A 25,200-nucleotide genomic window follows, 5' to 3' on the forward strand; every position below is an offset into this window, starting at 1 on the left:
ACTTAGAAGGTCCAAAGCTTGGGTGCAATCTCCATATCCTTCTTTGTCTTCAGCTTGTGAAGTGGCATTATGAGTCACTAAGGCTTAACTTGGCATCACCTTCAACATCTCCCTCTTGCTCACCCCCTTCCAATCCATATACCAGATATGGCTGCTTTACCCCAGAAATACCTTGAAATCCACCTTCTCTTCTTCTCTCAATTATCACTGCTGAAATGCAGGCCATCCCATTTTCTCACATGGATTAACAGGTTCTATCTACTCTTCCTATCACCAATTTTCACTGTTCTGAAATTCTCCCACCAAAAAAAAAAAAAAAAAAAAAAAAAACAAAAAAAAATGAAAAAAAACAAAAAAACAAAAAACCTCAACCTAAACCTGGTCACATTATTTCACCACTTCAAAAAATCTCTAATGGGAAAAAAATGAGCAAGAGATTTAAGGGCTGTTCATAGAAAATAAAATAAAAATGTCTCTTTTTATATATGAAAAGATGCTTAGCCCTCACTGAAATACAAATTAAAACGACCTTGATCCACAGTTTTCATTTGTCAGATTAGCAAAATCCCAATGCTCGATCACACACATGTTGTTAGGGGTGTGAGGAAGTAAGAACTCTCACACATCACAGGTGGGAATAAAAACAGGCAGCTTGATGTGGTTATCTATCAAGTGTACTTGACAGGCATGAGGGCTATAAAAATTATAAATGCTGGGCGGGGGAGAGGGACAGGTGGTAAAATAGGTGAAGGGGATTGAGAGTACACTTGTCACAATGAGCACCAACTGACATATGGAATTGTTGAAATCACTATATTGTACACCTGAAACTAACAGAACATTGTATGTTAATTATACTGGAATTAAAATTAAATATACATATATACACAAAATTATAAATTTTTTTATACTGAATATACTGTTTGACCTAGCAATCCCATTTCAGGGAACGAATCTCATAGAGATACTTGCTATGAAATGTGACATGTGTACAGAGTAATTCACTGAAAGACTGTTTTTAATAGAAAAAGATTGGAAACCATACAAAACGCCTACCAACTCAGCACTAGTTAAATACATTATGGCTCATACACGCAATGGAAAACCAGGCAGCTGTGAATATAAATGAGTATGCTTTCTAACATACAAAGATCTCTAAAGCACACTGTAAGTGAAAACAGATGTAAAATAATACAGTACACTATTTGTTTTCAAGAAGGAAAAAAAAGAATATATATGTGAGTTGCATTTAAAAGCTACATGACTACAAAATGAAGAAAAATCAGAAGCAAAAGCAGTGGAAGGAAGAGTGTACACACACACACACACACACACACACACACACACACACACACACACCTCCCCCCCAACACACACACCACATAAACCCCAAATGAATGTATTTCCTAGAAAATAAAACCTACATAGTAAATGGACAGGTCTCCTTCTTCTACTCTGCTATCCCTTTCCCCTTCCTCCAAATAAATCCCTACTGGCTGTAATACTATAGTATTAAGCCCAAACTACGTAATTTTGCCAAAAAACCCATCACACTACAGGCCCCCTAGATTCATCTCCCAACACATACTGCTCCAATCATATACAAATTCTCTGCCCTCAAACATCCCAAATCTTTTAGTAGTCCGTATCTTTGAACATGCTGCCCCCTCTACCTAGAAGGCCCTACATTTTCTCTTGCTCTTGGGACAAGGTCCTATCCATTCTTTAAGACCAAAGTGAAAGAACACCTCTTCAACAGTAACTCTTCTGGGACAACTTCCCTGAACCCTCTCTGAACCCACTTGCTACCTGGCATGACAACTTTGTTTCTGAGGCTCTGTGTGGGACTGTTTCCTTTATTAGACCATTAGCTCTTTGAGGTCAGGAACTCTGCCTTATTCATCTCTCACCAGGCATCTACCTTTCCGTCAAATGCTACCTGCCTTCCTTACCCTTTCCTCATCTGATGAATGGTTTGCCCTTCTGGGTAACAAACACCTTCAAGTAACAAATTGTACTTGTCTGAATAAGGTCCTTAAGGCAGAAAACAATATTAGTCACAAACTGTTCAGTGACCCTCAAATCATACCTGCATTTGATTCTCTACCATACATACCTAAAATCTTCCCATTAAACAATTCTAACTCCTCATATGTAAAAGAAGGGTAATCAGTGTTTCTTAACTCTTTAAAGCCACAGAACCCTTTGAGAATCTAATGAAAACTACAATTACTCTCCCCACCATACACCTTGCCCTAAAACATCCCTTCACGAACAGATGCAAAAGTTGGCTCGTACTTTCAGGGGATTCAGAGTTAATGAAAGCTGAAAGGTTCCAACTTTTACTCCCCAAAGGATGGAAGGGTTAAAGTAAGAAGAGAAAGGATCTAACACTTTTTGATGCACCAAATACTCCACAAAGTACATTATATGCATTATTTCATTTATTTTTCAAGCCAAACCAAAAAAAGTGCCTATTATCAGTCTCATTTTATAGATGAGGTACTTGAATTCAGGGATGTTAAGTAATAAATGTGTTTGTGAATGAAAGTATACCTTTCTGGCCTAAATCCCCCAATATTTTCTACAGACACAAGTATACCCATCCTATGATGGTTGAGGAAACCAGTCAGCAGTAACTAGTAAGTACTAGAATAAGCAAGTCCTGCAAGATACTGTCCTTTCTTGTCCACATCTTCTCCCCATGTCTACTATTCCATGCACCACCAAGATACTGACAAAGAATGCCCCAACAGGCAGCCCCATCAATGGCTAACAGAGAAATAACCAGCCATGGACAAGGGAAAGAAAACTGATTTATTAAGCAAGTCAATTTCAAAGTCCCATACCCAAAGAAAGGGAGCTATTCAAAGACTCTTTCAGGCCTCCTTGGGTAGAGACATATTCTCTGTGCCAATCAACCAGTGTAGACTACTGGTTGATACAGCTACTCTCCAGGAGGCAAATACACTTGGACTTAGACTAGATACAGAGAGAGCCTGTCAAGAAGAGTCATAATAATCTTCTAGATGAGATAATAAAAGCCAACTCACCACATGCATTTCATCCAGGAGTGAATCCACGTTTGGTAGGGCTCAAAGCCTATCCAATTCAGAAGAGCTCTCTATAACTTACTTCTTTCATTTCAGAGGAGATCTGGCCCTCATTGCCTCCTCTCTCTTAAAAACCGTCTCAGTGATAAGAAAGAAGTAATGCTAGTTACTTATGGCTCAGGAAACTGATAGTATAGAGGGTAGAGGGTAGGGGCCGTGGAATTCACTTATAATTCTCTGGAGGGCATATAGTGGCAAAGCATGCCCAACGTTCTGAGTATCACTTATGCCTAGAAGCGCTGCAACCAGGACTACCTGATCCCTTCAGCATGCCCAGAATGCAGCCCCCAGGAACACAAAGCCTGGCATAACTCTTAAGATTCACTCCAGTCTGGTGTGCTTCTCTCTCTCCTGCCACCGCTTCAGCTAGTGCTCTCATCATTTAGAGTCTAGACTGTTCACCTGGTCTCCTTTCCTTTGGACCTGCATTTCTTCAACTCACTCTCCTCAGTAATGCCACTTTCTAAAACACAAACCTGATCAAATCTTTCTCCTACTTCAAAATCTCCCAATCTCTTGCTACTACCAGAAGGATGAGATGTAAGCTCTTTTATATCCCCTCCAAGCCCTTCCAAACTGACTACGACCAAGGAGGTCTTCTGCCTCCTCTACTTGATTCCTATGCCTTTGGTCTGACCAGTACCCCATACTAACCAGTCTTTCCAGAACACATGGTGCTGCCTCCTACCCTACACATCTCTGCAAAAGCTACTCTCTTTGCCTAGAAAGATCTCTTCATTCTACTACTATCATGTAACCTGGTCAACTTTATTGCTCACTTCAAGCAACACAACCTTGGTGAAGCCTTGCCTAGTCTCTTGAGGAAGGGTGTCTTCCTTCAACTGTTACCACAGCGTCATGGAAACGGTAAATGCCTCCGTCCCTACCACTGGATTTTAAGTCCCTCAAAGGCAGAAATGACATCTGTATATGCAGCACCTATCATGGTGGCTGCCACACAGATACTTAATAAATGCTTGTTAAAGGAATGGACAGAGGGAAGGAAGGCTGATTCTAATAAATGGAAGCATGAAATAATGGATTTCAAGAGCTTTTCCTTCCTAATGCCTTCAAAGCCCCAAACCCCTCAATTTCCAGGGATCCACAGAGAGTCTCAAGTGCCAAATGAATGTTCGAAATCATGTATGTTAACATCAGCTGCTCTCCTTCATATTCAAGGCATTCCTTAAGATAAAATTTTAAAAGACTATCTTACTATACTTTGTCATTACTTCCCTAAAACACGTTTTTACTAGTCTCCTAGTTCAGGGTCAAGCCCAGGCAAACAAGGGAAAAGCATTTTCCTATGTGTCCTTCCTGGAATAGGCTCCACAAAAGAGATCTTTTCTTATGTTTGAAAATACTGCCCTCTCGATCCCTTGCACAGTGATAGGTCTTCCTAACTCAGAGATGCTCTCTGCTAAAGAGAGTTTTAGGACTTTGTCAACTCATTAATTTCCACACTTAGTTGAATATCAAATCTTCTCTTGTGTGAAACATCCAATAGTACCCAGGTGCTCCAAGCCATGCACTTTGAGAAATGTTCTACTTGACCAAATCCTGAATTATGTCAATGAAAAAAAATTTTGAGAATCTGGTATAAATTTTACCTAGTGACATTACTTCATTTTATCTATGGACATAAGAGGACCATTTCATGAAGACACTGTTTCCAACCTAAAATACAGAAACAAACCTTAAAAAAAAAAAAGAAGATAAAAGAAAAATAACTTACCAGATTGTGTTTATCCCCACAGTACCATAAATAATTCCTAAACTTCTAAATTGCCTTTTTTCGAGGGAGAAAATAAAATTGAGCCATTGAGGAGCACATTGCTACCTGCCTGCAAAGCTGTAGTAATCCCATGAAGCAAGAGTTTCATAAATAGTTTAAATAAAATTCAATTATATGAGCACTCTTTTTTTTTTTTTTTTTTTTTTTTTTTAAATTCTGAGAGTTTCTTTAAGGGGGTGTGGGGAAGAAACCTGATTAACCAACCATATACACCAAAGTCCTGCTGTTATGCAATTTTCCATGTGGTGCTATAAAACAAAACACAATCCCCTGTGGGTTTTATTAATATTAAAAATCTCTAGCTTGTTTAAGAGGCCAAATCATAAGATCTGAGAGCTAAAAAGAAATCTGGAGTTTATATCACTATGCCCTGTATTTTACAGATAAAGAAAATGAGACACTCATGACCTACCCAAAATGTCTGCAGCAAGGAGTGGCCAGGACTGACTATAGGCAGATCTTCCTTCTGAGGCCCTGCACTTCCCACCACATCTTTCTGTGTTAGCAGCTGAGAATAAATAGACCAGGGGCCAGGCTGGGAAACTAGGTGGTTTCCCTCCACACTTTATTGTTCCAATAAGCCTGGATGGAGAAAGAACAGTTAACATCAGGATGAGGAAGAAGGGGTCCACCCACTCAATACCCATTGTTAATGTTATAATATGTATACTGAATGCCTACTATGTGCAAGCCATTGCTCTAGGAACTGGGAATACAATGGTGGTCAAAACCAAAATATTCCCTACTATCACAAAGCTTACATTCTTTTTTTTTTTTTTTAACTTGTATTAACTTTATTAGCATTTCCCTTTTGCCCAAAAATGAAATTACAAATGAACTTCACTTCTTCCTGAGACTGACTGAAGTTAGAAACCTAGAACTAAAACATTGAAAAGGTTATACTGAGGGGCACCTGGGTGGCTCAGTCGGTTAAATGTCTGACTCTTGATTTCAGCTCAGGTCATGATCTCATGATTCGTGAGATTGAGCCCCATGTTAGGGGATTCTCTCTCTGCCCCCTCTCTCTCTAGCCCTCCCCCACCCATGCTCTCTCTCAAAAATAAATAAACATTAAAAAAGGTTATACTGAGAATGCGTACATGTACATGGGTGCACACGTGCACACACACACACACACACACACACACACACGATCCTCCATGTCAGTAGCATTTCATAAAACTCCCATGGGGAGAACTTTCCAGATAAATCCCATCCTGAATCACTGCCTGGTTTAGGGAACAACCACAACACACACTAAAATACTAGGAAGCAATTTCAATGGCTTCTCAGGGGCAGTGGGGTGGGTAGAAAAAGTCAAGCTTTTCAACCATCCTTCTTACTAAGATAGTAAAGGAAGTGATAAGGAAAACTTGAAAGAAGTAAGTCAATCCTATGAAATGATATTGGAAGAGAGAATCTTTTTTTTTTTTTAATTTTTTTTTTCAACGTTTATTTATTTTTGGGACAGAGAGAGACAGAGCATGAACGGGCGAGGGGCAGAGAGAGAGGGAGACACAGAATCGGAAACAGGCTCCAGGCTCTGAGCCATCAGCCCAGAGCCCGACGCGGGGCTCGAACTCACGGACCGTGAGATCGTGACCTGGTTGAAGTCGGACGCTTAACCGACTGCGCCACCCAGGCGCCCCGGAAGAGAGAATCTTAAGTACCTATGAGCCCTGCATAAACTGAGAAAAAATACACAGGGCAACCACAATGTACATTTTATAACCAGCTACTGCAGATGGACAAAGCAGTACACGATCTCAGTGGTGTAAAACCACAAGCACATATCTATGGGGCTGGGGCTTGACTGGGGCTCAGGGAGTCCAGACTGGGCTGGGCTTCAGCTCCAGGTTGGTTTTGGATCCATTCTGCATGCTTCCTGCTGTTCTAGAACGTGCAGGCTATACCTGTCCATCTCATTAAAAGGAAGGAAGAAGCAAAAAAGGGCAAAACTAACTGTCAAGTACATTTCAAGCTTCTAATATCACATCTGCTAATATCCTATTAGCCAAAACAGTCACATGGCCAAGCCAAAAAATCAGCAGGGCAGAAAAATCCACTCCTCACACTGTGGCAAGTGCTTCAAGGTCATGGGACAAAGTGCATGGATACGGGGAGGGCATACAAACTGGGAACAACAATGGGGTCTAATGAAAGAAACAGCATTTTGCAACAATCCAAACTTGCCAAATTTCATTTCTTTCTAATCCAAACCCCTTATCTGGAAACTCATAAGCTACTCCATCAACTTTAAAAGATAATGGTTGGATTGTGTTACTGAGGTTACTGTTTCAGGAATGGGGGAGACAACAGGAAAAAATGCAAATAGTTGAAAAGGGAAAATTAAGTCCATATCGATGGAAGAAGGACTAGGGAAATTAAATGACAATTGCTTTATATTTGCCAAATATATAAGTCCTAACACACTAAAAATACAATACTGGGCAGATTCTCTGCTATCCAGAAGTTTCCTACATATAGAAAGTATGCCACAGACAGTATGAAATACATACTACCACAGCTGCAAAAACATCAGAAAATAGGGCACTTGGGTGCCTCAGTTGGTTAAGTATCTGATTCTTGATCTTGGTTCAGGTCATGATGTCATGGTTTGTGAGATCAAGACCTGCTTCAGGTGCTGTGCTAACAATGCGGAGCCTGCTTGGAATTCTCTTTCTCCCTCTCTCTCTACCCCTCCCCTACTTACTCTCTCCATCTCAAAGTGAATAAATAAACATTAAAAAAAAATCAGAAAGGTACTCATACCACAACTTGAAATCAACCTACAAAAATGTTATTTTCATTGGAATAATGGAAATATGAAGGAGTGACATGGAGCCTAAGTAGAGCTAGACAGAACTAAAAAAATATACCAGGAAACAAATCAAATTCTGTACAACTACTGTAACTGGAATCCCCAAGCAAGCTCCAAGCTACATTTCCTAGTCAAACAAGTGCATCCTACAGCATACCTTCCCAGCTAGAGAAACTGTCATAGGGGGTGGGACCAAATCTGACAGAACATTAGGAAAGAGAAGGTAGATGTTTGAAAATCATTAAATATTTAGAATCCCCATGCTGAAAATATGAATGACATGGCAATAACATCAGACACTTAAACCACCAGAATCAAGCATGACAAGCAGAAGGGTTATCTTTATGGAACTTGTCAACTTACACCCACTCACATTCCCTGATAAAGTGACTTTTTTTGGAGAATGGCATTATATAAAGAAATCTAAAGTTACTCAAGTAAGAAATACATATATCCCATTTATGAAAGAGCAACTGGGGGAAAAAAAGCCACCTAGACAATACTATTATAATACATAAAAATGACAAATAATTAGCATTCAAAATAAAGAATTCCTACCAATCACTAAAAACAAACAAACAAACAAACAAAGACAGATAAATGAGCCCCATCTGGAAAGGAACAAAAGAAAAACTATAGATTTCAAATAAACATATAAAAAATGTGTTTGACCTTAATATAATCAGGTGAGTAGAAATGAAATGATAGTAAGATACTATTTTAAACCCACCAGATCAGCAAAATAATTTGAACAAGGTCAAGTGTAGAAGAGGATACAGAGCAACAAGAACTTTCATACAAATGCACAAGACAGTGTAAATTGGACCAACCACTCTGGGAAACAAACTTGTGATGGCCAATAAAGCTAAAGAAGTCCATAAAAACTAACTTTGGGAAATCCACTGCTAAATAAAATATACCTTAGAGAAACGCTTACACCTATACACATAGGATGTACAAGAATGTTCAACAATAGCATTTGTAATAGGAAAAGAAAAAAGAAAAAACTAGAAATAGTCAAATGTCCAATAGATGAATAAACTATGGCATATTCTTCCAATAGAATTTAAGTAGTGAAAAATGACTGAACTAAAACTCTACATATGACAGCACAGATGAACTTTACAATGCTACATGGAAAAGTAAAGTCATAAAAGGATGGCATAATTCCACTTGCAAAAATATAAAAGCCCATGAATGTTAACTGTTTTCTAATACACATAGTAACTCTACAATGAAAATCAAGGTAACAACACAAAATTCAAAATAGTGATTCTCATAGGATGGAGGCAAAGTGGGACGATACCAACAAAAAGGATATATACAGTGGGGGCAGGGAGGTTCGGCTGTATAATGTCCTTTGTTTCTTAAGCTAGGTGGTGGATAGTGGACTGATAGATAAAATAAAGCACTGGAATACAGAGAGATACAGACAGATGAGCAGACAAAGTATAAGAATAAAGTATCTCAAGGAAAACAATTTTAAGAAAAAATAACCCTTAAAAAGTTAGAGAGACTTCAGTAGGTTTACAGTAAAAAGTAAAGAATGAATGGAAGAAGAACTAAGTTGGAAGACTCACACTTACCAATTCTATTAGCAATAATCGCGCCTTGGATAAACCTCATTGGCTACGATACTGCCACTGCGCAAAGCTCACACTTACCAATTCTAAAACTTACTGCAAAGCTACACTACTCAAAACATGTGGTACTTGTGTGAGGACAGAAACATAGAACACTGGAATAGAACTAAGAGTTCAGAAATAAACCCATACATCTATGGTCAACTGATTTTTGACAGAGGTGCCAAGAGCTTTCAAAAGGAATAGTTTCTTCAACAAATGGTACTGGAACAACTGGATGCCTGCATGCAAAAGAATAAATTTGGACCTCTACCTCGTATCATGTACAAAAATTAACACAAAATGGACCAATGACCTAAATAGAAGAGCCCAAACCACAAAACTCTTAGATAAAAACACAGGGGTAAATCTAGTTGACCTTAAGTTTGACCATAGATTCTTAGATATGACAGCAAAAGCAGGTGCAAGAGAAGAAGAACAGACAAATTAGACTTCATTAAAATCTAAAAATTTTGTGCTTCAAAGGACATACATTATCAAGATATAAAAAGAAAACCTACAGATTTGGAGAAAATATTTACAAATCATACATCTGATAAAAGTCTAATATCCAGAATATATAAAGACCTCTTACAACTCAGCAACAAAAAAACAATCCAATTTTTAAAATGAGCAAAGGAACACGTGGGTGGCTCAGTCAGTTAAGCATCCAACTTCAGCTCAGGTCATGATTTCACAGTTCTTGAGTTTGAGCTCCACATAGGGCTTCTGTGCTGACAGCTCAGAGCCTGGAGCCTGTTTGGGATTCTGTGTCTCCCTCTCTGTCTGCCCCTCCCCTGCTCGTTCTGTCTCTCTCTGTTTCTCAAAAATAAATAAGCATTAAAAAAACTCTTTAAAATGAGCAAAGAAATTGAATAGACATGTTTTTAAAGAAGATATACAAACAGTATATGAAAATATATTTAACATTATAAGCCATTAGGGAAATAAAAATCAAAACCACAGAGAGGGACTACTTCATACCTACTATGATGGCTGTAAAACAAAACAAAACAAAACAAAACAAAACAAAACAAAACAAAACAAAACAAAACAATACCAGGCAAACAGAAAATAATAAGCAATGGCAAGGAAGTGGAGAAATAGAAGTCTCATATATTGCTGGTGGGAAGGTAAAATGGTTTAGCCCTTGTGGGAGATAATTTGGTACTTCCTCAAAAGTAAACACAGAGTTACTATATGATGCAGCAATTCCACTCCTAAGTTATGCACCCAAATAAACTGAAAACAATGACTCAAATACATGTACATGCATGCTCACAGCAACATCATACACAATAGCCAAAATATGGAAATAGCCCAAATGTCTGTATAAAGACTGTTTACTGTCAACAATACATAAATGGCCAAAAAGACTCCCCCACGATGTCTATACAACCATTAACAATGATGATGTAGGTAAATATTTGGTAACATGAAAAGACACTCATGTCAAATTTGTTGTGAAAAAGCATAATACAAAAAAATAATCAAAGGATGATTATATTTTTCTAAAATATATACAAGTTTTTCATACGGATATGGCTAATTATACATATATGCATGTTTTAAAAGTTTTACCTAGGTAACAACGGAATTGCTTTTATTTTCTTTTTTATACTTTATTTTTAAAATTTTTCCAATGATTACAGATTTTTTTATGTCAGAAAAAAAAATCTCACCATCTTACCCATTTTGAAAAGAGAAAAAGGACAAAGGCTAAGTAAATATTTGAAAAGACATCTCTACTCTGACAGCTTGAAAATGTGTCACTAGGAGGAACTACAAGGCCACACATACACATGGGGCTGACACATATTTGTTTGCTTTTCTGAAAGGGCACTAACAGGGCCAAGACTGACTTAAGGGAAGGGAGGAAAGTTAGACAGCTAAAGGAAAGGAAGGAAGAAGAGAAAGATTGGGGAGTGACACGGGAAGGAAAGAAAGAAATCAGAGTCTGCAGATCTTAGTCTCAACTCAGTGTTTTACCTAAAAATGCACTATGTTTAATTTTAATTAATAAAGTCAATAGATTAGGGGTGCCTGGGTAGCTCAGTCAGTTGAGCGTCCGACTTCAGCTCAGATCATGATCTCATGGTTCGTGGGTTCGAGCCCCACATCGGGCTCTGGGCTGACAGCTCGGAGCCTGGAACCTGCTTCGGATTTTGTGTCTCCCTCTCTCTCTGCCCCTCCCCTGTTCACACTCTCTCTCTCTCAAAAATAAACAAACATTAAAAATTTTTTTAAAAATAATAAAGTCGATAGATTAAATACACAGGTAGACCCAATATATCCACAGTTTTCTGGCACCACGTAGATATGTCCATGCAATTATCCTTTTACCTGGGGTGCCTTCACAATCCAACCTACAGTTTGGTCTCACTATGGGGGTATGAGCCCTCTATTACTCACTCTGATTGCAATTTAAATCCCTGGACAAGGATACATACACAAAGTCACTAAAAGAGCACTATGAAAAGTAAATAGACAAATTTTGATTCAAAGTCAAAACCTGGAGAAACGACCTCCATAGGAGGAATTTCATGTTTGTTTGCTTCTCCCATGTTTTTGCCCTGAAGGCAGGCCCCAGCTGCAGAGCTGCACAGCATCAATGGCAGCTAAGACTCCAAGAGAAATCTCTCCTTCTATATTCAGGGAAATGGCTCTGTGAGTTGGAGTGGAGAAGAGCCCAGAGGAGATGCCCTAATTCTACATGCATAAGCATCAGCCTAACCCATGACTACACATGCACACCACAGACTCAAGCTAGCATAGCAAAAGCTGAGAAAACCGAACTGAGATGTGAACCATTCACACGAGTTTCTGACTAACCCCTTAAGTACATATGTGCGGGAAGGACAGAGATCAGCATCACTATGACTTATACTGAGATCTGAATGACTGCCCATGGGAAAGAAGTCAGAACCAAGGTCTAAACTTCACCAAGTGACCATCTACTAAAATATCAACAGTTAACACAAATTTAAAATAGGACAGAGTGCACACAACTTACCGTTCACAACTTGCAACACACAAAGTTATTTGACAAAGAACCAAGAAAATATGATGAATTCTAAACAGAATTCATTCTTGATGCGACCCAGATGTTGGAACTATCAGACAGATATTTTAAAGCAATTACTGTAACTATGTTCCATGAGGTAAAGAAAAACACAATTGATAGGAATGAAAATATAGGAATTCTCAGAAGAGAAATAGGAACCAATAAATAAATTCAAAAAACACATACAAAATTTAAAACTAAAAAAAATCTGAAATAAAAAAATATATTTGATGATCAAGGCAGTTCTGTGGAGGTGATACAGGAACATGAACATGGAACAGAAATTAGTATGAAAAACAGCAAAAGATAGACAAAAGTGAGCAGAGTATTGGGATCTTCTGAGATAAAATCGAAAGATCTAACATGGGTACAATTTGAGCTCTAGAAGGGGAGGAGGAAGAGACTGAGATAGAAAAAATTATCTGAAGAAATAATGACCAGAAAATTCTCAAAATATGTGAAAAACATAAATTCATGGACTCAAGCTTAGTGAATCTGAAAACAGAGTCCAAGAAAACCACACCTCGATGCATCAAAATCACACTGATGAAAACCAAAGGTAAAGAAAACAATCTTGAAAGTAGCTAAAGAAAGACAACATATTACTTTTGGGTGAATAATGACTGAAATGATTCTGTGGTTCTCTACAGAAACTATAGAGGCAGAAGACAATGGAACAACATCCTCAAATTGTTAAGAAAAAAGATGAATTCAGAATTCTATTCTCAGTAAAAATATTCTTGATGATAAGGGGTAAATAAAGACATTCTCAGATAAAGGAGCACCAAAAAATTCATCACCAACAGACATGGTAAGGGAAGTTTTCCATACCAAAGGGAAAAAATACCAGAGGGAAACAAGCATCTTCGGGAATAAAAGAAGAGCAAGAGAATTGTAAGAGCTAGGTAAATAGAAAACTATGGTCTCTTAAGTTCTTTAAAATGCATATGACTTTTTAAAGCAAAAAAGTTTAACACTGAGTGGTGAGGTTTTCAATGTATGTAGACACAACACATGTAACTATAACAACATAAAAGTAACTGAGAACAGGGGTAAGGCTAGAATGCTTATTTTAATATAAATAAAACAGACTTCAAGAAAAAGAGAAGTACCAGAGATAAAGATGATATTTCATAATGATAAAAGGGGCAACTCATGAAGAAGACATAAGAGTTATAAAAGCGTATATATCTAATAATATAGCTTTAAAAAAACATGAAGAAAAATTAATAGGATAAAAGAGCAGATAGAGAAGCCCATAATCATAGTAGAATATTTTAATAATCTTTTCTGGGAAACTGATAGGATACTAAGACCAAAAAAAAAAAAAAATCAGTAAACATAAAAGAGCTGAACACTATTCAATTACATTGATCTATTTAACATTTACAGAACATTCCACGCCTAGGTTTTTTCTCAAGGGAAATGGAAACATACAGGCACACAAAGGATTTTATACAACTATCTACAGCAGCTTTATTTCTAATAGCCAAAACTGGGAACAAACTAAATGTCCATCAAAAAGTGCATGGATAATCTAATTGGGTATGTCTATACAATGAAACAATACTTAAAACAATAAGGAATGAATGACATATACAACACTGATCAACATACACAACACGGATTAATTTCAAAATCATTATGCTGAGGGAGAGAAGCAAAACATAAAGAATATACTGTATGATTCCACTTATATAAACCTCTAGAAAATCCAAACTCATCCATAATGACAGAGGTAGATCGGTGGTTGCCTAGTGACAGGGTGGCAGGAGGGATAGAGTACCAAAAGGGCACAAGGCAACTTTGGCTGGTGATGAAAGTGTTTATTATCTTGACAGTGGTGATAGTTTCATGGGTATACACATATGTCAAAAATAGATCAAACTGTACAGTTTCAATATTCATAGTTCATCATCTTTCAATTATACACCAATAAAACTGGGGAAAATATTCAACCTAAAAGTAGGATTTTCAAAGCATGGTCTGAATGTGGGTCATTCATAAGAATTATCTAAGCTATTTATTTAAAATGCACATCTCAGGAGTGACTGGGTGGCTCAGTCAGTTGAAAGTCCAACTTCAGCTCAGGTCATCATCTCATGGTTCATGAGTTTGAGCCCCGCGTCAGGCTCTGTGCTGATAGCTCAGAGCCTGGATCCTGCTTCAGATTCTGTGTCTCCTTCTCTTCCTGCCCTCCCTTGCTTGTGCTCTCTCTCTCTCTCTCTCTCAAAAATAAACATTAAAAAAATTTTTTAAATGCACATCTCAGTCCTCATCCCAGACCTACATACCCTGATATGAACATTTTACATAGGCTCTCCAGGTGATTACCAGGCTCTCCAGGCAGTTACCAGGCACACACTTAACCACTGGTTAAACCCAGGACCAATTCAAATACCACCTCCTCTCTGATGCTTCCACTAATCTAACTGATGAACATAGTCCCCTCTTCACACCTCCCAAAGCTCCATGTCATGAGTGGCACTTATGTTACCATGCTCTAATTATATAATCTCATCTTCCCTACTACATGGTAAATTTTACAGGGAGAGGTCACATCTTATGGTGTCCATGTCCTCCTCTTTGGCTAGCACAGTGCCTTACACACAAAAGATGCTAAGTAGATTAATGGTAGGTCTGCCTGTATATAATACTATGCCCAGTACAGGCACATATCTTGGTTGTTGCCTCTAGAAGTTCCCCAGCTGAGATTAATAACACTGAATGTCACAAGTGTATGTAGAGGCTGCAGAGACTGGCTACTAAAGACAGTAACAGACTGGAAATAGGTATTTATTCACATAGGAAAAGAAGCACTGGGTATCCTACCTGGCCATCCAAGCAAAGTTCATAAAGTACACAACTCCTTGCAAACAGAAACCTAACTTATTCTGGGACATACATTTCAAATACCCATACTTCTAGCATTCCATCCTGAATGTAATCAGGACAAGGTCTTGGCACAATCTTCTTCAATCTCTTCTTCCTCCCCATTCTGCCCACGATACCTCTGTTACAAATACTTATCACATGGTATTGTAATCATTTGTATGTCTGTGTATGCTATGCTATTCCCAAAGGCAAGAACAATGCTTCACTTTTCTACAGCCTTAAACGGAATTCAAGAGAAATTGACAAATGAACAAGAACAAAGAATGATGTTAACAATGGAAACTGGGTGCCTGGGTGGCTCAGTCGGTTAAGCATCCAACTCTTGTTATCAGTTCAGATGATCTCACTGTTCATGAGTTCCAGCCCTACATTGGGCTCTGAGCTGACAGTGCAGAGCCTGCTTGGGATTCTCTCTCTCCCTCTCTCTCTCACCCTCTCCCGTTCATGCGCACCCTCTCTCTCACTGTCAAAAATAAACTTAAAAAAAAAACAAAACTGGAAACTGTTCATGTATATATTTACAAGGTTTTCCCAAAAGATCACACTTTTATTTTTTTTTTTTTTTTTAATTTTTTTTTTTTTTCAACGTTTATTTATTTTTGGGACAGAGAGAGACAGAGCATGAACGGGGGAGGGGCAGAGAGAGAGGGAGACACAGAATCGGAAACAGGCTCCAGGCTCTGAGCCATCAGCCCAGAGCCTGACGCGGGGCTCGAACTCACGGACCGCGAGATCGTGACCTGGCTGAAGTCGGACGCTTAACCGACTGCGCCACCCAGGCGCCCCGATCACACTTTTAAATTTAACAAAGAGGTAAATAAAGAGATTTCATCTTTTAAATGTTATATTCCACCATAGAGCTTTTTCCATTACAATCTTCTAAATTTCAAGGGGCTCAAATAAATGGTAAATTCCTTTCTGGTACAATCACAGCCTACAGTCACCCTGGTGATGATTTTAGATGTTTGTGCTCCATATATTACTTGAAAAGACATTAGCAACCTGAGTCAGCCCAATGGGAAGTGAGGGTGTGGTATTCGGGGACATGACTCAGTACTGTCCTCAAAACATCTCCTCAAGGAAAAACCAATAAAATCATCATAACAACTGTCATCACCCACATCATGATTAGTAAATCTAAGAAATCTGAAAGCAATGGCAAAAACATTATAAATTAAAGAAGAAATAAAGTAAAATTCTATAAGCTATGTGGAAGAGCCTTATCTTACTCCAGGGGAAAAAAATCCACATATATGCCATAGTCAACTTAAATGTGTAATAGCGTTTTCACAAACTGCTCATATTAACAATCTAATTCCCTGCTTTTAATTAAATGCAGTCTATCATAGGAGACAACATACATGATGGCCTAGACCTTCTTTAGGGGTAACAAATAACTACCAGCCAAAGAGAGCTCTGTTTGCTGTTGTTTGTTTCATTTGGTTTCTGTTCTTCATTCTAGGTGAGACAGAATAATTTATTTGCAATGGATTTCTAGCCACTTCATAATCATGCAATTTACTATCTGGATAGTGTGGCATGGTACCTTCCTCAGGCTCTGTCAATGGGATCATATCAGCATCTACATGAGAGCCTTGTTATCAAGGCTAAATGAAAGAAAGGCTCAGAAGCATTGGTGAGATGAGGTGAGATCCTGGCCCACAGGAAGGGCTTAAGTGTGGCTGCTAATTTCACCATCTAGTTCCGGCTTCTTTGGTGTCCAGTTACTTTAGCACTTACCTGTGCCGCTATGAGACCCTTAAAGAAGGAGATCTACAGCCACATGTTAGTGTTTCTTGGAAGTTCTATTTTAAAAGGCAGGGGAGTGGAAGGGAGGGAAGGAAATGTAGGAGAGAAGATGGAAGGAACGGCAAAATGGAACTAGAGGGCTGGAGCATGCACAGTCAGCCTTTCTCTAGACCACGGAGCTCAGCAGACAGAAAATTAGCTGTTCTTACAAATAAAGCCTGCGGTTGATGATTGCCAGGCACACAGTTTAAAGATTTTAACTACGGATGTCAAAACACATCCCAGTCTGAGAACACAGAGCAGAACTTTGTCACAATAACTTAAAGTTCAAATAGCACAGCCTACACAGAATTTCTTTTACAAAATCATCTCTTCTTTCTTTTCAGTAGTCTCCCTCGCAAGATATTTCATTTAAAATTTATCTGCACAATTTTCCACCAACTAAAACCACATCTTACCACAACTGTGAACCTCTCAAATATATTTGCATCTCATATGTTCTGGGGTTGTTTTTTTTTTTTTTTTCTTTCCTTTCACTTTGCCACTTCCCTCAAGAACACTTGACATGGCTGATCTAATTGTGGAATAGCAGTCCCATTAATGTGCAATAATGACTTGGAAACCTGTTTCAGATAACTGTATTTGGCCAATTACTGTGTGAATAAACCTCATAAAAACCCATCAAGGACACTGGAAAAGATACAAGGAAGCACTATTCCCAGCAACAACTGACATGTTAAGCTGACCATCCCCTGACTGGCTTTCTCAGTCCTGGCCCTTGATAACACATGTTTCTGGGATGAAGCCTGGGATTCCTTCAAATCTTCTAAGAAAAAAAACAAAAACATCCCAGAAGTATTTGAAGTTAGCTCCTACTCAAGAAGAGATTAAATCTTACATATTTGCTTCCAATTTTTTGTGTTTTCTACTAAGATGGATATATACGTATCAGGCTGATTTTCCGGTGTCTCTTACTATTGGTTAATTGCCTTTTTCCCTCTAAAATCACTCAGACTAGGGGCGCCTGGGTGGCTCAGTCGGTTAAGCGTCCGACTTCGGCTCAGGTCGTGATCTCACGGTCCGCGAGTTCGAGCCCCGCGTCGGGCTCTGTGCTGACAGCTCAGAGCCTGGAGCCTGCTTCGGATTCTGTGTCTCCCTCTCTCTCTGCCCCTCCCCCGTTCATGCTCTGTCTCTCTCTGTCTCAAAAATAAAAAAACATTTAAAAAAAATAAAAAAATAAAAAAAAATAAAATCACTCAGACTAGAATCATGGATACTGAAGTGACTAAGATCAAAGAGGTAATCTAATTCCAATTAATGAGAAATCATTTCTGTGATGTACAGGACAGCCTCTGTTCAAATATTTCCTTTTAAAGGGGGCTCTGTTGATAAATGGCTCTAACCATTTGAAAAACAATTTAAAAACAAAATCAGCAATTAATTTTAGTCAGCATGCCAGACCCAGTGCTAATAAGCACGTTACATACATCACCTTGATGAATGCTCATAATGAAACTTTGAGCAAGGTATCATTGTGCCCATTTTAATTATGAGAAAACTAAGACTCACAGGGGTTTAAGCAACTTGCCTGAAGACACACAGCTGTCAACTGACAGAAAACCTAAGACAGACAGACACCCAGGCCCAAACCTCACAACTTTTATACATAGCCCTTAACATGCGACCTCTCTGTCCTTCTCTAGGTCAGCTCTTCAAATTATTGAAAACTATCCAAGAAGCATTTGGCACTGTTCTGGGCTTTCCCCCAAGCCTTCCTTGGCAGAAAGGAGAGGAATCTGTGAGCTGAGTCCAGGCCCCTGCAGACAAAGGTTACCTGGGAGTAAGAAGGGAAGGCTAGGCCTCCAGTCTCCCAAGCCGGATTACCACAAATCTTGCACTTGACTGCCACCTCATCTCTTCTGTCTCACACCATCCTTATTCTCTAACCCCATGACCTTACCCATGGTCTCTCTACATTTCTTAGCCACCAAGAGGGCCTGCTCTTCTCCATTCTGCTGCCCGAGGCCCTGTGACCAAACCTGAACCAGAGCCACTGCCCTCCAAGGCCACAGAGTAAATGCCCTACTACGGGAAGGGGAGAGGGGCAGAGTGCAATCTTCATCAGTTCCCCTCCACTTAACTGCTTACACAGAGTTCCTGCTCAAATGCCCAATCCCACCGACTTCTCATGGAGGATTTATACTCTGAAAAAATATTTTTTAATTACGTTCATATAGTGATTTAAAAAAAACAGCTCTGAAATTAAGTTTAGAAATAATAATTTTTATTAAGCAATGGTCCTGCAGAGAAGAGCTGTATCCACAGATATAACTTACTTATAAATGAAATAAGAACAAAAAAGTATTATATAGTGGCCTTGTTCTTAAACAGTTTGGAAGGCAAACTGGACTCATGTGGTATGCATCAAATGCTTAGAGGCAACTGCAAAGCAACATATCAACAAATACGAAATTATGAAGTACAAATCCAATACTTAAGTGCTAACAAGGAAGATCTCCAGAAACAAAAAGTCTGTGCAAAATGTGAGAAATGAAGTTCTTCCAGAGTTAAGTATGGAGCGTTAAGGGACAAGTACGGGGGCAACAGGAGGAGACAGAGATTGTGAGGCTACCCCTACAGGGGCATATAAATGCATATGAAAATAAGTATGCAAATGAAGTGAAAGGAGAGAGAGTCTTTTTCAAGAGAGCCTACAAAAAAATGTTGGATTCTTTTCTACCTGAATTTACTAGTTGCTGTTCCATCACCCCACAGCCAAGAACTTCTAGCCATTCTCCGTGGAAGTTGATCTCCATCTCGAAGGAAGGATGAGTAAAAGGGAAGTAGCAGTCTACCCACCTAATGTCCAGTCCTGCAAAGATGCCAAATAAAAACAGATAGTGTTAAAAGGCAGTCTATCCTTCCTTATGATCAAGCCTGCCCTTCAGCTAATGACAACAATTACTACATTCTGAGTAAAATAAATAGGAAACAAACTCATTTGCAGCATGTTAGGGGGAGGCAATAAATCTTAAAACTTGTGAAAAACTGGGCATGTCTTTTCCAATATGAAAAACACTTTGTGCAGTTCCAGGACCCTCTAAAACCAAATCAATCACTTGTCAAATCCCTGCAAACACCTGGCAGAGGGAAAAAAATTAGGTCAAGATCAGGGGAAAGCAGGTAATTCGTCTAGTTCTATAAGTGAAAATGATATCTTTTCAGAGGTAAAGAAAAAAACGTTTTACTATATATCCTGAAAACTTACTTATCAACAGTATGACCAATTTTGGATAAACTAATCAACTTTTATTTCCATAAGTATATATATTAATTTTTTTAATTAAGTTTATAAGAACTAATAAAAAGTTAAATAAGATCTCTCAGCTAAATTTAAGCAAAACATCTAGAAAGTCAAAACATTTATTCCTACAGAGGAGTACAAATATTCATACATCTAAACAAACAAGTACAGGCTAAATGCCAGAATAAATTTTTCAATAAGCAATCATGAACATGGCACTCATAAACAATGACATTATTAATTAACAAAAGAAAAGACTAAAGAATTAAACCCTGCAAAGAGCAGAAGTCACTACACCAGAAAAACCAGATGAGAAGGTCATCTGGTAGCTAAATGGCCACCATGAGGAAAACAGAAAAGTGGGCATCATGCAAATCATCTATGGTCTCCTGCCTAGGCTCCCTTCCCTTCGTGTAATGATCTTTCTCTTCTCTAAGCAACGTTTCTGATTCCATTTCTCCACAGTAACATGACCTCCTATGAACTGAAAACACTGTCTTTTCTCACTCAAGACTATCTGTATTTTAAACCTTGTGGAAATCAGAATGTGAAATGAATAAAAGCAATAACAAAAACTGCTTCCATTTATTGAGGACTTACTATGCCTCTGTCATCCCGCTTCACATGTAGGGAAAACAAACTATCGGAAAGGTCAAGTGTCTGCCCAAAGGCACACAGCTAGCAGATGACTAGGCCAAATCTAGGCCTTCCCAACTTCAAAACTCCCGCTCTTGACAATTAAAATATAATTCCCTGCCCATCAATAAAAGATATTTCAAGAATCAAAAAGCAGATGGGGACAGAATTATGAAACATGGGGACCTTCCCTATGCCCCAGACAACAAAGGGCAAAGTAGGCTTTTCTTTTATGTTTTGTTTTAGTTGCCTTTATTTTCCTATCTACCTGATGTCTACAGCAAGTGACAAATGATTTCTGTTACACCAGTAACACAATATTCCTCGCTCTTGCTATACACATAGTATAATAGACAAATGTTACACTGCACATATATATAGTGCACAATTTGACATATGTTGACAATGTCTACATCTATGAAACTGTCACCACGATCAATATAATGAACATGTGCATCACCCCCAAAAGTTTCCTAGTGCCCTTTTGTAATCCTACCCCTCTGCCTGTTGCCCCTTACCTCTTGTCTTCACCCCACATGTCCCCAGGCAACTGAAGATCTCCTTTCTGTCCCTACAAAATAGTTTGCCTTTCCTAGAATTTTATAACAATGGAATCATATATCATGTACTTTTTTTTTTCATATGGCTTCTTGCACTCAGAAGAATGATTTTAAGATTCACCCATGTTGCACCTATCAACAGTTCCTTCCTTCTTATCACTGAGCAGATTTCACCAACAGTTTTTCTAACCAGGAAAAAAAGCTGATTCTGTTGCAGGCCACTGGAGAAGTGTCCTCAGGTCCCCTGCGTAGTTCAGACTTCTCTGGATGGAAGCTCCTACATGCAGAGCAGGTGTTTATTCACCACTATGTTCTCAGAAGAAGGTATCGGTATACCTGTGTTTTTGTCCAGCTTTGGGACCAACAATCCCCTACCACACTTTTACTGAAAAGCTGCAGACGCAGTCCCACTGGCAAACAGAGACGTGTGAAGCACTGGGATATATAACCGAGTGCAGACAGACGAGCAGAGAAACAATTTTTATCATTCTTTTTTTGTAACTCCTGACAGATAAGCACAAATCACCTAGTGAAAACAACTTAGAAAAACAAATTTTGTTTACATGGCTTGAATTGAATTTTACCAAAAGCAAGATGAGAACTCAGGGTTAACATGATTCAACCATTACACAGTTTAAACATCACCTGAAGCAAAGTTAGGTGAGGTCTACACAAATTAATTTTTCTTGTGTGTCCTTACTTTATTCCTTTGGACAAGCTAAATGCATAGAATTTAGTTTATATAGCTTTATAGCTCACACCTATAAAACCTTACATTCCCCACCCCCCGGTCAGAGAGAAAGATATAAGACATTACTGAGCCCTGAAAACAATCACAAATGTTGATTCAAGTAATTCTACTATCAGTTTTTATGAAGCCCAGACTAAATCCCTACTGCATAATGTCTATGGGAAGCTCAGCCTGCATAGACAGGACTCTACACACACCCTCTGAGCTGTTGGTATGAGTGGTGTCAACAGAGCACAAAGACTGAACTGAAAAGTGATGTAAGGATCTCACCCCTTGTCTAGGAACCTGCTGTTACTGAAGGGCTTTGGCCACTTCTAGAAGTAAAAAAAATTACAACCGTGGATTGAAATTTTTTTAGTGTTGAATAAATTCTTAAGATAAAATGTCCACATGTTGGTTGTATCAACCCTTGCTCTTTTTTTGTTGATGACTTCAGTCACCCTGGCTCTGGGTTTCTTCTTGCTCAGTCATCCTACAGGTGTCCGTCAGGAGCAACCACAGTAATCACTCCACTCTGAAAACCACACCCGGCAAAGCAGAAAAGGCAGGGAAGCTGGCCAAAGTTCTTCAGAATACATGAAGATGATTAATATTAATCATTTGTGGAGCAGAATCCATTGATAACAGTATCACAGAAACTAAGACAGAAAACATAGATTGGCAAAAGTTATGTCCAATGGACCTAGAGCATTTTTAATCCTTTTCAACTCCTCAGATCCTGTTAAAAGTTTCCTTTCTGAATCTATATGATCATGCAAAGAATGCCAAATCCATAAACCATCTACCCCCTTTGTTCCATTACTTTAAAGACCTCAGTTTAAATTCTACTTCTTTCACCTCAACAGGCAAAAGCCAAAATCTATGAAACCCCAGTTTTGAAAACCTTCAAACAAAAATGGTCCTTATTTGAAAGTAAATTCTATTATTTAATGTGTAATTTTTGCCAAAACACCATATTCTTATATATATATATATATAAGAATATGGTGTTTTGGCATATATTATATGCCAAATTATATATTAATATATATATTAATAATATATTATTATATATTAAACGTTTATTTCTAAAGGGGGAGCAGAGAGAGAGGGAGACAGAAGATCCAAAGCAGGCTCTGCGCTGGCAGCACAAAGCCCAATGTGGGGCTCAAATTTCACAAACTATGAGATCATAACCCGAGCCAAAGTCGGAAGCTTAACTGACTGAGTCACCCAGGCGCTCCCTTTTATATATTCTAACAATTTAAATTCCAATTATATTGACACATTAACAGTACTTTTTTGTTTTTCAACCACCCATAGTGGAATCATTTAAAAATACACCTTCTTCTTGTTTTCTCCCCATAACCTCAAAATTATAGTAAGGTTGGGGTGCCTACATGGCTCAGTCGGTCAAGCATCTAACTTGTGGTTTTGGCTCAGGTCATGATCTCGCCATTCATGAGTTTGAGCCCCACATCAGACTCTGCACTAGGGATTCTCTCCCTTTCCCTCTCTCTCTGCCTGTCCCACACACTATCCTTCTCAAAATAAATAAACATTTAAAAAAAAAGAAAAAATTATAGTCAGGATTATAATATTGGGTTGAAAAAGCATCTGGAAATACAGCTTATATTAAAAGATGTGGTACTGAATAACTGGCTAAAAACTTACAGAGTATGGCTTATTTCACATGCCCATGTATCAGGAGTCAGAAAAAAAATCCACGAAAACCTATATATTTTGTGTTACATATTAATGGAGAAAAACGTTTTGTAAACATGTCCAAATCATATGGATTAATTATGCATTAGACCAATCTCTTCTTGGGATGACAGAAGAAATTATGCACACATGTATTATATATCTAATGGAAAATAATTGCAAATATTTTTCTTACCTTTGTTTTTGTTTTTTTTTTTTTTTTTTGCTTAGTTGGTTGGTTGCTTGGTTTGGACCACAATTCACTAAACCATATTTATAAATGAAGCTCAGAGCTTTTTAAAAATTGCCTTAGAACTCTGTGAGACTGGAGCAACTGTCAAAAATTACATACCATACTTTTGAGCTGAGAGTCAAATAAAAGATAGAATACCTTAGAATAAACAAAATATGATTTGAGTCTCAGATTTCTACCTATTTCTGTGAAACAGTGGGCAGGTTAATTAATCTCTCTGAGCCCCAGATGCCTCTTCTCCCCACTGTGTGTAACGACATCTATTTCAAGAGTGGTCATGAGTAAAGAACTAATATGTAGGAGCCCAGGTTTTCTCAAAGACAGAGAGATCCCTTTTGGAGATCTGGGCACTCACTCTGCCTTTTCTCCTAAATGAGGATGCTGGCTTTGTTCAAGAATGAAGACTGCCCAAAGTCTAAAAGCATCCCCTCAAATGGGACCGCAGAAATGATTAGTGAAAATTCCTTCGGCATAGTGACGTGAGCCCAAATGCATGTAGCTAGAAATCTAATTCTCCCAACTCTGGTGAGATATGACCTGCCCCTACCTGCCACAGGGAACCAGGGACATGGAAAGGCAGCACTGCATGTCATCTGCTCTGTGTACCAGCTTCGCGACTGCTGGACCCTTGGAAAACCGATCAGGGATACAATGAAGGGGGCCAGTATGAGGGTCTCCTCCCACCAAGCCCTGTCTCCTATGCAGTGTTGCAGTGCCTAACCACGGTGACATGTTGTAAATATTAAATAGGTGTCATTCCACCTCACCCCCCAACCCACCTTCACCACAGATCTTCTACAACATGTTTAATTGCCCTGACTTATTGGCTCACTGAGGGATTCTTCCTGTTTCTCATCCATACCCTGTATATTTAAAGATGAGACTTTGCTATCAGAACCACCTCCCAGAGGTGTGAGAATCCAGATTTTAAAAGGTTGATGGCCCAAACTAGAG

General features: G+C 38.6%; 1 protein-coding gene and 1 pseudogene across 32 annotated transcripts in view; both read right to left on the reverse strand.

Annotated features, from left to right (window-relative positions):
- Positions 1 to 25,200, reverse strand: part of FARS2 (phenylalanyl-tRNA synthetase 2, mitochondrial) — a 626,558-nt gene that overhangs the window by 397,039 nt on the left and 204,319 nt on the right. For 30 of the 32 annotated variants that reach the window (XR_015251092.1, XR_015251091.1, XM_086706386.1 and 27 more), the window contains one exon: positions 19,800 to 19,931. The exons of the other annotated variants lie outside the window; for them this stretch is intronic. Coding sequence is in view for 28 of the 30 variants with exons in the window: in XM_086706386.1 (XP_086562512.1) it covers positions 19,800 to 19,931 (132 nt within the window). In the remaining 2 variants the exon portion in view is untranslated. The remainder of the gene's footprint in view (positions 1 to 19,799; positions 19,932 to 25,200) is intronic. 32 annotated transcript variants of the gene reach the window in all.
- On the reverse strand, positions 9,318 to 9,384 carry LOC112853805 (U4 spliceosomal RNA; annotated as a pseudogene).

The sequence above is a fragment of the Puma concolor genome, chromosome B2, assembly GCF_028749965.1.
Source record: "Puma concolor isolate L17-30 chromosome B2, mPumCon1.1.hap2, whole genome shotgun sequence".
Lineage (NCBI taxonomy): Eukaryota > Metazoa > Chordata > Mammalia > Carnivora > Felidae > Puma > Puma concolor.